The 13,533-nt window shown below is 44.3% G+C and overlaps 1 protein-coding gene across 1 annotated transcript in view; it reads right to left on the reverse strand.

Annotated features, from left to right (window-relative positions):
• Positions 1-8,445, reverse strand: part of SF3A3 (splicing factor 3a subunit 3) — a 132,174-nt gene extending 123,729 nt beyond the window's left edge. The window contains exons 1-6 of the mRNA XM_063954331.1: positions 8,237-8,445; positions 5,986-6,033; positions 5,842-5,894; positions 5,592-5,697; positions 5,244-5,316; positions 4,879-4,970 (exon numbers count right to left, since the gene is read on the reverse strand). Of these exons, the coding sequence (XP_063810401.1) occupies positions 4,879-4,970; positions 5,244-5,316; positions 5,592-5,697; positions 5,842-5,894; positions 5,986-6,033; positions 8,237-8,332 (468 nt within the window). The 5' untranslated portion in view covers positions 8,333-8,445. The remainder of the gene's footprint in view (positions 1-4,878; positions 4,971-5,243; positions 5,317-5,591; positions 5,698-5,841; positions 5,895-5,985; positions 6,034-8,236) is intronic.
• Between the last annotated feature and the right edge of the window lie 5,088 nt (positions 8,446-13,533).

The following is a 13,533-nucleotide window of genomic DNA, read 5'->3' on the forward strand; positions in this document are numbered from 1 at the left end:
ACGTTACAGGAGAGCAGACTACCCCATAAACATCCTCGAACTAAGAGCAGTTTACAATGCGCTTCTCTTTAGCAGAAGACAGTCATGAATCAACACATCAGGATTCAGTCGGACAATGTCACAACGGCTTACATAAACCGTCAAGGAGGGACAAAGAGCAGGATGGCGTTAAAGGAAGCCACAAAGATCTTGTTGTGGGCAGAAAGACGAAACATAATCCTCTCGGCAGTGTTCATCCCAGGTGTGGAGAACTGGGAAGCAGATTACCTTAGTCGCCAGGACATGCATCCGGGAGAGTGGTGCCTACATCCACGGATTTTCGACATGGTTGCGAGACGATGGGGTCTGCCTCAGGTGGACCTAATAGCGTCTCGGCAAAACCATCAGCTGCCCAGTTATGTGTCAAGGACTCGAGATCCAGCAGCAGAAGGAGTGGACGCATTAACGCTTCCTTGGCATTACAGGAGGGTTTACATATTTCCACCATTCCCACTCATACCCAGGGTTCTGAAAAGGGTAAAGCGGGAACGAGTGTGGGCGATTCTAATCGCACCAGATTGGCCCCGCAGGAGTTGGTACTCCGACCTGCGGGGGTTACTTGCGGAAGATCCTTGGAGGTTACCTCAGAGAGAGGACCTGCTATCTTAGGGACCGTTTCTACACCCCGACCTGAACAGGCTGCGTTTGACGGCGTGGCTATTGAAACCCGGATTTTAAGAAACAGAGGGATTCCAAAAACGGCCATTCCTACAATGATTGCCGCTAGGAAGCCGGTCACAGCCAGACACTACTACAGGATTTGGAGACGGTACATGGCTCGGTGTCAGGAACGGGGATGGAATTCAACGAACTTCCACTTATCTCGACTTTTACTTTTCCTTCAGGCCGGTCTAGAGGGAGGACTCAGACTGGGCTCTCTGAAGGTTCAAATTTCGGCTCTCTCCATCCTTTTTCAACAGCGGCTAGCATCCTTGCTAGAGATTCAAACCTTTTTACAGGGGGTTCTGAGGATTCAACCCCCTTTTCGTCCTCCCACGGCACCATGGGACTTAAATTTGGTGTTAGAATATTTGAAGTCACCGACTTTTGAGCCGTTGACAGGAACAGACCTGAAATATCTCTCTTGGAAGGTCACGTTATTATTTGCCTTGGCTTCGGCTAGGCGGGTTTCTGAGTTGGGAGCCTTATCCTGTAAGAGTCCTTTCTTAGTTTTTCATGAGGATAGGGCGGAACTCCGTACAAGAGCGGACTTCCTTCCGAAGGTGGTTTCGGGGTTTTATGTAAACCAGCCAATAGTGGTTCCATCTTTCCAGGGTCTCACAGATGAGGACGTGTCCTTGGATGTTGTCCGAGCTTTACGGGTATACGTACAGGTTACGTCGTCCTTCAGAAAGTCGGACCATTTGTTTGTTCTTTATGATGGGCCAAAGAAGGGTTGGCCAGCATCTAAGCAGTCTTTGGCTAGATAGATCAGACTTGCCATTCGGCAAAGCTTATGTTTCCTGTGGCAAACAGGTTCCGGTTCAGACGGGTGCTCATACTACCCATTCAGTGGGTGCCTCGTGGGCGGCTGCCAGGGGTGCTTCCACTACTCAACTTTGCAGAGTGGCGACGTGGTCTTCAGCCCACACGTTCGCAAAATTTTACAAGTTTGATACTTTTGCAGGCCACGGACAGCACTCCCTCCCTGGGGGTAAACTTTGGGACGTCCCCTACCGTATAGGACTCCAGTGTCCCCTAGTGGATGAAAGAGAAAAGAGGATTTTGGTACTTACCGATAAATCCATTTCTCTGAATCCTCTATGGGACACTGGACGCCCGCCTCGGTGCTGTCAACCTGCTGTGTTCTAAGTTCTTGTTTTAAACAGTTCGTATAAACAGCGTTCCTTATTCGGTTAAGAGTTCTTGGCCGCTGTTTGATATGTTGTACGGTTCGGTTCCTCGCCATTTGCTATAGTGTCATGTCCTATTCTCTCAGTCAAATTTTTCAAACTGAGGGAGGAGGGATGTGAAGGGGGAGGAGCCGGCTGTGCAGACAATGCTAATTTTAGATTGTGCCACACCTCCGGTTCAAGGCTTCACACCCCTACTGTATAGGACTCCAGTGTCCCCTAGAGGATTCAGAGAAATGGATTTATCGGTAAGTACCAAAATCCTCTTATCTATATCTATCTATGCCAGTGTCCCTAGAAGTTCATGATTGCTACCCAGGGCGGGCCGCCCATGCCCGCCCCCCCCCCCCCCCATACTGTGCCGTCAATGTGTGTGAAAGATCAGAAGTCTTCTGCTGCCTTTGAAGTCTTCTTTCTTCTTATACTCACCCGGCTTCTATCTTCCGGCTCTGTGAGGAGGACGGCGGCGCGGCTCCGGGACGAACAACGAGGGTGAGACCTGTATTCCGACCCTCTGGAGCTAATGGTATCCAGTAGCCTAAGAAGCAGAGCCTATCAGTTAAGTAGGTCTGCTTCTCTCCCCTCAGTCCCTCGATGCAGGGAGCCTGTTGCCAGCAGTGCTCCCTGAAAATAGAAAAACCTAACAAGTCTTTTTCAGAGAAACTCAGTAGAGCTCCCCTGCAGTGCATCCAGTCTCCTCTGGGCACAGGATCTAACTGAGGTCTGGAGGGGGGGCATAGAGGGAGGAGCCAGTGCACACCCATCTAAAGTCTTTAGAGTGCCCATGTCTCCTGCGGAGCCCGTCTATACCCCATGGTCCTTATGGAGTCCCCAGCATCCTCTACGACGTAAGAGAGAGAGAAAAAAAAAGTTAGTCGCTTAGAGAATGGAAACTTTTTACAAAGATTAATCCAGGCTTCACGTCAGAGGTCCATAAAATGTTTACACTAAGAAAATTCATCTTTGACTACCTTTTGGAGCTTAAACAGCAGAGACTTTTTAGATTCAGGAGTAGGCTCCTCTTCCTCTATTTGAAGGATATATTGGACAGCTCTCACAAGGACAGATACAGCCAGGTGAGTCTAACGTTCCTCCCCTCCTGAGGGGGACTCAGATTGAGAGGAGGGCTAGGGCCTTAGAAGGCAAGGGCCTGTCACCCTGTAACATTGTTGGAAAGCGGTGGAGGTTGGTGCCAGGCTTTGTATGGAGGTAGAGAGCAAATCCATCCAAGAGGGAGACATGGCTGGGACTAGTATTGCCGAAAGCATATCTGAGAGTGGTATGGCAGGATGCACCTGCTGAGGAAAAACTCAAATGCAGGGGTTGTCAGGCAGTCAGCTATCTGACCCAGTAACTGAAAAGGAAGTTCCTGCACAAGGGCTGGGAGTGGTGGATGAAGGGATGTATAACTAGCTGTACATAAATCATTCTGAATAACGTCCAAAGGGAATAAACCTACGGAACAGGACACAATATGGCTACAGGTAGCGTGCAACAATGACAATACTGTACAGCTCGTAGGGCTGTGAAGAATGCAGAACCCCTTAAACACCTGGATGAAGGAGTAGAAAACAAGGGACAGTTATACGCTGACAGTAATAGAAAGAACAGACAGCAGAGCTAGCAAAAGTCAGACAACGCAGAATGCAATTTAAATACACTGCAACGGATACTAAATCACCTACAAAAGGTAGGATATAGCACTGTATGGCCTGGCTCCTTGGAGAGGTATGCAGTGAGACTGGACCCAGCGTTCCCGGAGACCTGTAGCTGTACTTAAGAAGGCTGCTGTGGCTCTCTCAGGGGGAGGAGAAGCAGCTCAGCAGCGGGAAACCACAGTGGAACAGCCCCCCAAGCTGGGGGTGGGGCAGCAGGCAGAAGTTTGGCCTCCCCTATGCTGGCATTACCCACCAGTATTCTGGCCTCTAAACAGTTAACCTACTCCAGTAAAAAAGTCCTGGTGGTCTAGTGGAGTCCCCGGCAAACTGATGTCCACCCCAGCTCATCCGGCAGTCCTTGGGACCAGAGTAGAAGCTGTGCTCTGCCGGAAGTACGTCCCGCGGACGGAGTTTTCGAGCCGGCGGGGGGGTGATGGAGCAGCTGTGCTGGTATCCACAGTACAGCCTAGCACTGCTGCCCAGTTGTTGTAATAAAATTGAAATTAAATAAATCAGGACCAAGCTGCGCCAATGTCACAGTCACAATAATCACCAATGCACGAGTGCCCTGTCTCCCGACACCCTCACCAATGTGTTCTTGTTGGCGCTAGGCACATATGCTGACGGCGCCCCCGATGGGAAGATCATGTGACTGATGTTGGCACAGCTCAGCCATGTCACAGCAACATGATCCTCCCCACCACTCCATCTGGCATCTGTGTCAGCTGGCAACAAGGACATATTGGGGAGGGAGCAGGAAGACAGGGGACGCACGCATTGGGGGTGAGCGTGTCGGACGGCAGGGGGTTTGCTTGTTGGGCATATCGCCCCAAAAAAAAAAAAAAAAAACGTTTCAGGAGAACACTGTTACAGATATGCCATGGACAATCTTTCGACTAGACAGGACAAATATTCTTTCTAGGCACAAATATCGGGTGTTGTATGGGTGTACTCTATCCATGGGGGGAGGGGGGGGGGGGGTTTATATAAAAGACTTGGGCCAATGTGTATGTGTGTAATAACTACATGGGGTGAACATAAATGCTGAGCACTGTTTGCTTAAGTCTTTGTAGCTTCAGCAATGCAAATTATCCCTTCAAAATTCAAATGTGCCTTCCTCAGTGATCAGTTCCCTGCTCTACAAATTCCTACAGTAAGCACTACCATATATTTAGGGTTCTTGGACCAACACTATAAATTCCTACATATATTCTACAGTGTTTGAATTGTCTAGTTCCACAAATAAAGTATATTCAGATTAGTACAGCTGCTTCCTTTCTTTTTGTGTGTGACTTTTCCATTTAAAGTACAAACTCTTGTTCTCTTACCTCTGAAGACTTCAGGTTGATGTACTTCAAGTAACTGTCATGAAGGTCCAAGTACCGACCATAACCTTCTTCATCTGTGAACTCCACCAGATCTGTCACAAGCAAAGGAAAAGTCATTCACAATTTAAATATGCAAAATATAATAAATAATTTTTTATTATTATTATTATTATTATGTAAGCCAATTTTGACTGAACAAATCCATTAATACACCACGGAACACACAGAAACATGCAATGTCCTAAGCTAAAAGCTACACTGTCTAGCATGTGTTCTTAATATACAAACAAGATTAAACGAAGTAATTACTGAAAAAAACTAAGTGGTGCGCCATGTTCGATATTAAGTGCCAGCCAATTACTTACTTTGAGCTTCTTCGCTTGGATTTTCCCTGGACTTCAGCAGCTCATCAAATTCCACTGACATAGGGACACAGATCTTTAAAAAGAGAAAATAAAATAAAATAAATGTACATGTATTTTTTTTTTTAAAGCAAGACCTTCTACTACTACACAGTGTTAATCAGCACTCTGAAAGTTTCTCATGTGGGACTTCATAGTTGGGCAGAGTCTACAGTAATAAATATGTATCTAAGCTGGTTAGCCCTGCTATAACCGCACAAGTAAAGTTTTACTGCTATATTTTTGATCCTGTAAACAGAACTAGTCAGGTATTCAGAATCCTTCCCCAACAGAAATTCCCTAGTAACTCACCTCATTCGGATGCTTCCGGTGAAATTCTTTAATCAATTTGAGCCTGTTGTAGAATTCACCAAATTCATTTGGTCCAGAAATGGCATTCAGCTCTTCCTTTCTTAATCTGAAATATACACATAACCATCCATTTAAAAGGCACTGATATGCTTGTATTGTCAAATATGTTATGTCATTAATGCATGCATATGCTAAGCTCTTCAAAGCATCTCTTCGTCACACAAATATTTTAATAGGTCATCTTTCTCACCCATCTTTATCTTCATATAGATCCCTTGAGTTCGCGCTCACGTCCATATACCGCTACAAAATAAAAATACAAAAATCTGAAAGTAATTGCAAAACTAATTTGGTTCTGCTGAACTGCTCTTAAATAGAAAGAATCAGGACTTACATCTTGCATTGCTCGTGCTCTGTGGTCGGAATTTATCTGTTCACGCAACTAATGAGAGAAACATTCATATTCACAAATTATTTATTTATTTTGAAAGGTGCACAAAAAACACTGCAGCAATAGACAGTTACAAATCATATATAAGATAGAAAGGTATATACAAGGCTGACTAAAGAGGTGCCGACATGAGACAGGGACTTCTTCATAAAGTGTACAGTCTATAGGTGACAACTTAGAATGTTCTATTTCTCAACAAAAAACAAACTGTTATTCTACCATGAAAGTGATGACAATGCACAAGGAATGTTCTACGGTTTTATTACTTTTGTTATTTCATTTTTTTTAATTGTATTTAAAAACTATGGGGATAGATCTATGAGCACATAATATACATTTCAACCCACTTTAGCATGCAGTTTACTTTCTCCCCCAAAAAATACACAGGGGTGAAAACAAAGCATGTAAAAAGGGATCACCCTTTCTAATGAACCAAGCAGAACAGCAAATAGATCACTGAGACTTTATTGCCGTCAGTACATTGTAGGTTCAGAGATTATGGCACACACCCTTTTTGGCAAACTGCCCACAAGATCCAGGACAACAGCAGGCGGTATGTTTTGCCATTCCACCTCAAGTACAGTGACCAACTGTGACTTGAGGAAGGGTGAGTCGGCCTAGAACACACCCATCGCTCCAATTCATCCCAGAGGGGTTAAAATCTGGACTCTGAGCCGGCCAGTCCATCTGGGTTACCGAATTTTCTGTATACCAGTCCAGCATAAGCCTGAAAACGTGATATCACACAGCCTAGGATGATCCCCTTTTCAAACTGTTATCGCCTTCTGGCAAGTCATTTCATTAGCAAATGATCTAATCAGTGCCCCTATACCCGTATTATATAATTCATTTGGATGCTACATTTTAATAGTTGAACCAATGAGCTGTTAATGGGCATCAAACCACAGAGAAACATAGCGATAACAAACTCACTGTAGAGCAACTCTAAACAATGAAAACAAAATTTCATTAAAAAAAAAAAAAAGTGATTGCCTGTAACATCAACATAAATTTTATAAAAACAATACAGACAATACATATACAGATGGAGCCAGGTTAATCGTGGCTCATCTGCGCCCCCGCTGAGTCCCGACTAGGACTCTGGATGGGATGCGCATGCGTGCGAGACGCGCACGTGCCCCATTCACTACAATGGGAGCGTCTCTGTGCACTCCCATAGCGGGGCTAGACGCCGGATTGCCTAGTCCTGCCGGGAGTGCACGTTTGCGATGGAGCCGTACTAGGTAAGCGCGGCTCCATCTGTATTCACTATTAAATGAAAACAACATAACAGAGCTAAATAATACACAAGAATTCCAAGGAAATGTATGGAAAATGGTGTGCAGCAGGGGTTCTCAAACTCAGTCCTCAGGACCCCATACAGTATGTTTCCCAGGTCACCTGTGGATTTTTAAAACGTGGCAGATAGTAACACACCTGTGCGTATTGGGTACAAAATGTAGACAGTCATAAGGGGACATGTACTAAGCCTTGAAGAGCAGGAAAATCAGCTCCTAAGTAACATGTTACAAGCTGTATTTGAAATGACAGTAGCCGATTGGTTGGCAGTTTCTCTCTCTCTCTCCAAGGATTAAAACATCTGCTCATAATGTCAACATCCATCACATCGACATAGTCATGTTAATCATGTAGCCAGTAATGAAATGTTGCTGTTTCGTCCTGGTCACCCAGAGGGGACTTACCTGCTCCTAGTGGCTGCAGGGGCATCTTTCAGGTCCTACCAACCATGTGACTGGCACTTATAGGTCAACCTCCAATCCTCCAGCGTTCTAGTATTACTTGGCAATCTCTAAAACCCTCCCAAGTAGCCTAATCCTAGTTTACCCCAAACCGGTTGACATTTCATCTGTACACATTCTGAGAATGTTTACATCTCAACAGTCTCCCTTTTGCTTACACTCCACGTGTGCATCCTGCTAGTTGGTCTGGAATATATGAACTGGAGTACTATAGAGAAACACTGGAGTACACACACACACTTGCTCAGAAGGGAGAATGTACAATTGAAAGTCAGAGTATCGCCGGTAATGCAGATTATAGTGATAAATACCTAACCTTCCTTAAATTCCAGTGGGAAAGACCAGCGAAAGGCGCTCCGTGGTGTATGTACGGCGTGTATCCCACCAAAAGGAGCCCCGCACAGCCCACCACCCCCGGCAGTCCGGGATCTTACCGTGGCTTTCTTTGCCATCATTTCCTTGGTCATCACATCCATTAGCCGCTCTTTCTCCTCATGGTAACGCCGCTGCTGCTCTAGTATAGTCTCCATTTCAGGTGGCCGGATCCGGAAGCGATGGGTGTAAAACAATACTATATTCCGTCCGCCTCAGACTTAGGGAAACAAGAGTTTAGAAAAACACGGTTCCGCTCTCGGAAAAGAGTTCCAGCCGCAAATGATAAACGCTATCACCGCAGCGCCCTCTGCTGGAGCTTGGAAGCTGCTGAGGACGTGGAATATATAGTGTCAGTATAGTATATATCAGTGATGGCTAACCTTGACACTCCAGCTGTTGTTGAATGGCCAAATAGCAAAACTGATACAGGGCATGCTGGGATGTGTAGTTCAACAACAGCTGGAGTGTCAAGGTTAGCCATCACTGGACTATATATTATTCTCACCCACACCTTGGGGGTCATTTAGACCTGACCACACACTACCTTTTTTTGCAGCACTGCGATCTGGTCAGAACTACGCATACGTATGCTCCGCAATGCGCAGGCGCGTCGCCCCCCCAGTGACAGGGAACGCCAGGTAGCGATGGGCTTACAGAAGAAAGCGATCGCAAGAAGATTGACCGAAAGAGGCTGTTTGTGGATGTCAACTGACCGTTTCCAGGGCGTGTCCGAAGAAACGCAGGCGTGTCCAGCCGTTTTAAGGGAGGGTTCCTGACGTCAGATTCAGCGTGGATCGTCGCAGCCGCTGAGTAAGTCCTGAGCTGTGCAGAGACTACACAAACTTTTGTTTGTGCAGCTCTCTGCACATGCATTTGCATCCCTGCACAGCGATTACCCCCTTCCCCTGTAGGCGGCGACTACCTGATCAAAAACCCGTGCAAAAAAAACAGTGCAAAAACCCGCCTGCTTGCGACCAGGTCTGAATTAGGCCCCTTGTCTATTTCTGTGTTCTTTAGTACATTGCATTATGAACTGCAGTTATTATTTATACACATTCCTGTCATGTGTTATGTACAGCACCACGTTTCATTTGTTGCTATTCATGCTTCTGCAGTGTCCTGTGCTTTTGACCTTTCTTGTTTTGTATGTCCCAACCAGTGCTTAAACTAAAGGTTAGTGCCTAGATGCCCTTCCCTGAAAGGACCTATCCAATCAGGCGCTGGGTAAACGTCATCGTCTCTTGGGAATAGAAACCAGTTGCGAGTAAAATGAGCCCGCAAGGGTACATGGGAGCTAGTGGCGCCGAGATGGGTGTGTGGGTGTGTGTGTGGGGGGTACTAATTACCCCGGTCTGATCCTAGGTCTAAAGGAGGGGCGCAGTGAGGGTCCAGGTCTCCCCCCACCTGTTATTTTTTTGTAAGGGTGCATGGCCACGCCTTATGTCATTAGGCCACAACCACTGAAAAGTACCTGGGCCCAGCCAGGCTCTCTACTGCCCTGATTGGAACTGATAGAAAAGAAAATAACCTACTGTGATGTTAGTGTATTAGAATGCTTAATATTTGTAGACACTCCTTTACTAATCTGTGTAAGCCTGAATCTTCAGTGATGGTCCCTAGGACCAGGGTAATGCTGGGAAGTGGGTGGTCCAGTGTGCAGAGTGTGCTTGGAGTTGGTGATGGAATAAACAGCACATCAGTGAACTCACATGTCTCTGTGTCCTGATGACTGGATTTACAAACATATGAACAAAACATGGTGTCAGAAGAAGTTTAACTTGGACTGCTAGTGCTCTCAGAGTGTGAAAGAATCTTGCAGAAGTCTGTAAGGCTTTGATACTCAGTGTCTGCAATGCCTGCCGTGTGCTCCTCTCTTCAAACAGTGAGTAACCATGGATAACCTGGCTCCTCCAACCGGCATGCTAATGTCTGGTAAGTTGTCTGAAAACTGGAAAAGATTTAAGCAAAGGTTTAATATATATCTTGCTGCATGTGGAGCTGATACAGAGGCTGACAAAACGGAGGCATCCATTTTCCTCCATGTGATAGGAGAGGATGTGCTGGACATTTATAATAGTTTTCAGATTGCTGAGGGGCAGAATATGGTGCTATCTTCTATAATGCAAAAGTTTGAAGATTACTTTGTGCCAAGGAAAAATGTGACATATGAAAGATATAAGTTTTTCACATGTGATCAGAAGTCTGGAAATGGATTTGATCAGTATGTTACAGAGCTGCAATCACTCAGTAAAACCTGTGAGTTTGTCGATTTAAAGGATTCACTGATTAGAGATCGTATTGTCTGTGGAATACCTGATAATGGACTCAGAGAGAGATTGCTGAGACAGCAAGACCTAACACTAGACAAGGCAGTGACTATGTGTAGATCTGCAGAAATAACTAGATTTCAAGCCAAAACGTTACACAAGGAAGTTGATGCTGCTGTCCATGTAGTGCACAAAACAGAGCCAAGCAAACCTCCATTCTCAAGAATGAAGCAGTCTAAGCCACAGTCTAATAAGGAAATGTGTAGTAGATGTGGAAATGCTCACAATCCTAAAATGTGCCCTGCTTATGGTAAAACCTGCATGAAATGTGGTAGACTTAATCACTTTGCCAAATGCTGTAAAATGGAAAGTGAAACCAAAGTGCATGCTATTAAACAAACAGAGGAATTCTTTGTGGATTGCATTGAACTTTGCAGTGCAGATAAGAAAGAATGGATTGTCCCTTTAACTGTGAACGAGATTGTCATTCCCTTTAAGCTTGATACAGGCGCGCAGGTGAATTTAATATCGTTTAAAGACTATAAGACTTTTAGAATAAAACCTAAAATTCATCCAGCCAAAGTGAAAGTTACATGGTACACTGGGGAGGAAATTCCTGTGAAAGGTACATGCTTAGTGACACTGAAATATAAGGGGAAACAGTTTAAAACATCTCTACTGATTGTGGATAAAAATGTGCAACCGATTCTAGGATTAAGTTCCTGTGAGAAACTAAGCTTGCTAAAGAAAGTTTTTATGGTGACATCACAAGTAGAAGATGACTGCAAATCGATGTTTACAGAATACAGAGACTTGTTTGAAGGTCTAGGTTGTTTGCCTGGAGAGCATAAAATAAATATAGACACGCAAGTTTCTTCAGTGATACACCCCTGTAGAAAAGTGCTGTTCGCGCTGAGAGAAAAACTGAAACAAGCGTTAAATCGCATGGAAGCCATGGGTGTGATACAGAAAGTTGATGAACCTACTGAATGGGTAAGCTCCTTAGTAATTGTTGAAAAGAAAAATGGACAACTCAGGATATGTCTAGACCCCAGAGATTTAAACAAAGCTATTAAATGAGAACATTTTTAATTACCAACCAGAGATGAAATCATGTCGCAATTTGCGGGAGCAAAATGGTTCAGTAAATTGGACGCATCATCAGGATTCTGGCAAATGAAGCTAGATGAGGCCAGCTCAAAGCTTTGTACATTTAATACACCAGAAGGTAGATACAGATGATTTTTTAACATATTCCAGGTGTTGAAACAATGATGGATGACATTTTTGTCTGGGGATCTACAAAGGAAGAACATGATTCTAGATTGAGACAAGTAATGGAACTTGTCAAGAAAGTGAATCTAAAGCTAAACAAGGACAAATGTGAATTTGGCGTGAATACACTTACTTTTATGGGTGACGTGGTCTCGGGTCAAGGTGTAAAACCAGACCCAAGGAAAATATCAGCCATAGTGAACATGGAACGTCCTAACAACAAAGACGACGTCAGAAGATTCCTAGGAATTATTACTTACTTAGGAAAGTTTATTTCTCAACTCTCTGAATGAACAGCCTCTCTTAGATGGTTGTTAGACAAAGATAACGAGTGGATGTGGTCACATGAACAAGAAGAAAGTTGGCAAAACTTGAAACAGATCATTACAGAGCAACCAGTGCTAAAATTCTTTGATCCCGCGAAAAGAATAAGAATTTCAGCAGATGCTTCGCAATTTGGCCTAGGCTCAGTGCTGTTACAAGAACATGAGGATACATGGCAACCAGTAATCTATGCATCAAGAGCACTGACAAGTGCTGAAACAAGGTATGCTCAGATAGAAAAAGAACTTCTAGCGATCACATATGCATGTGAGCGATTTCATCAGTTTGTGTATGGTCAAACATTTACAGTGGAAACTGACCACAAGCCATTGGTAGCTATCATGACTAAATCATTACATGACTGTCCCATGAGAATTCAACAAATGCTTATCAGACTACAGAAATATGATGTACACTTGCTGTACTGTCCCGGCAAATACATGTACATTGCTGATACACTTTCTCGTGCTGTGGACAAAAGTGAAGGTTCCAAAAGTCTGATGGATGAAGAGATAGAAGCCTATGTTAATTTGATCGTAGCTTCTCTACCAGTGTCTCTTGCAAGACAAGAACAGATTAGGAAAGAAACTGAGACAGATGACACAATGAAAATGTTGAAAGATATAATTCTGAAAGGTTGGCCAGCAGAAAAACATGCGTGCCCCCTGTCTATCCATGATTATTGGATGTACCGCAGTGACCTTACATTTGTCGATGGTATTATTTACAAAGGCAATAGGTTTGTCATACCTGCACGACTAAGAAAAACCTATGCTGTGCAAGATACATGAAGGCCACTTAGGAGAAGAAAAATGTAAGCGGAGAGCGCGTGAAGTTATGCATTGGCCAAGAATGAACCAAGTCATAGCACAGACTACAGCTACATGTGAATTATGTCTTATGTATAGACCGAAACAACAAGTCGAGCCACTGAGTCCTCACGCAGTGCCAGAGAGACCGTACCAGAAAGTTGGCGCAGATTTGTTTGATTGTAATGGGAAAACATACATTGTCGTGACTGATTATTACTCTTAACTACCCTGAGGTGAAGACACTACATACAACTACTAGTAAAGCCGTAATCAATTGCATGAAGTCAATCTTTGGAAGGCATGGTGTTCCTATGGAAGTGTTCACTGACAATGGTCCTCAGTTTTCCAGTGCTGAATTTAGACAATTTGCTGATGAGTGGGAATTTGTCCATACTACGTCAAGTCCCCACTATCCACGCTCAAATGGGTTGGTGGAAAGTTCAGTAAAAACTGTAAAGAGTCTCATGAAAAAAGCTCAAGAAGGTAAAGAAGATTTCTACAAAAGTCTTTTAATCTACCGCAGTACACCTTTACAGAATGGACTTTCTCCTGCACAAATGCTGATGGGAAGGAGGATTAGAGCAAATCTCCCGATACATGATGAACTGCTTAATACACATAACTCAGCATTGGTCAGACTGAGTAAGGAACGTCAACAGGCGAAACAGAAACTGTTCC

The sequence above is a fragment of the Pseudophryne corroboree genome, chromosome 2, assembly GCF_028390025.1.
Source record: "Pseudophryne corroboree isolate aPseCor3 chromosome 2, aPseCor3.hap2, whole genome shotgun sequence".
NCBI classification, from domain to species: Eukaryota; Metazoa; Chordata; class Amphibia; order Anura; family Myobatrachidae; genus Pseudophryne; species Pseudophryne corroboree.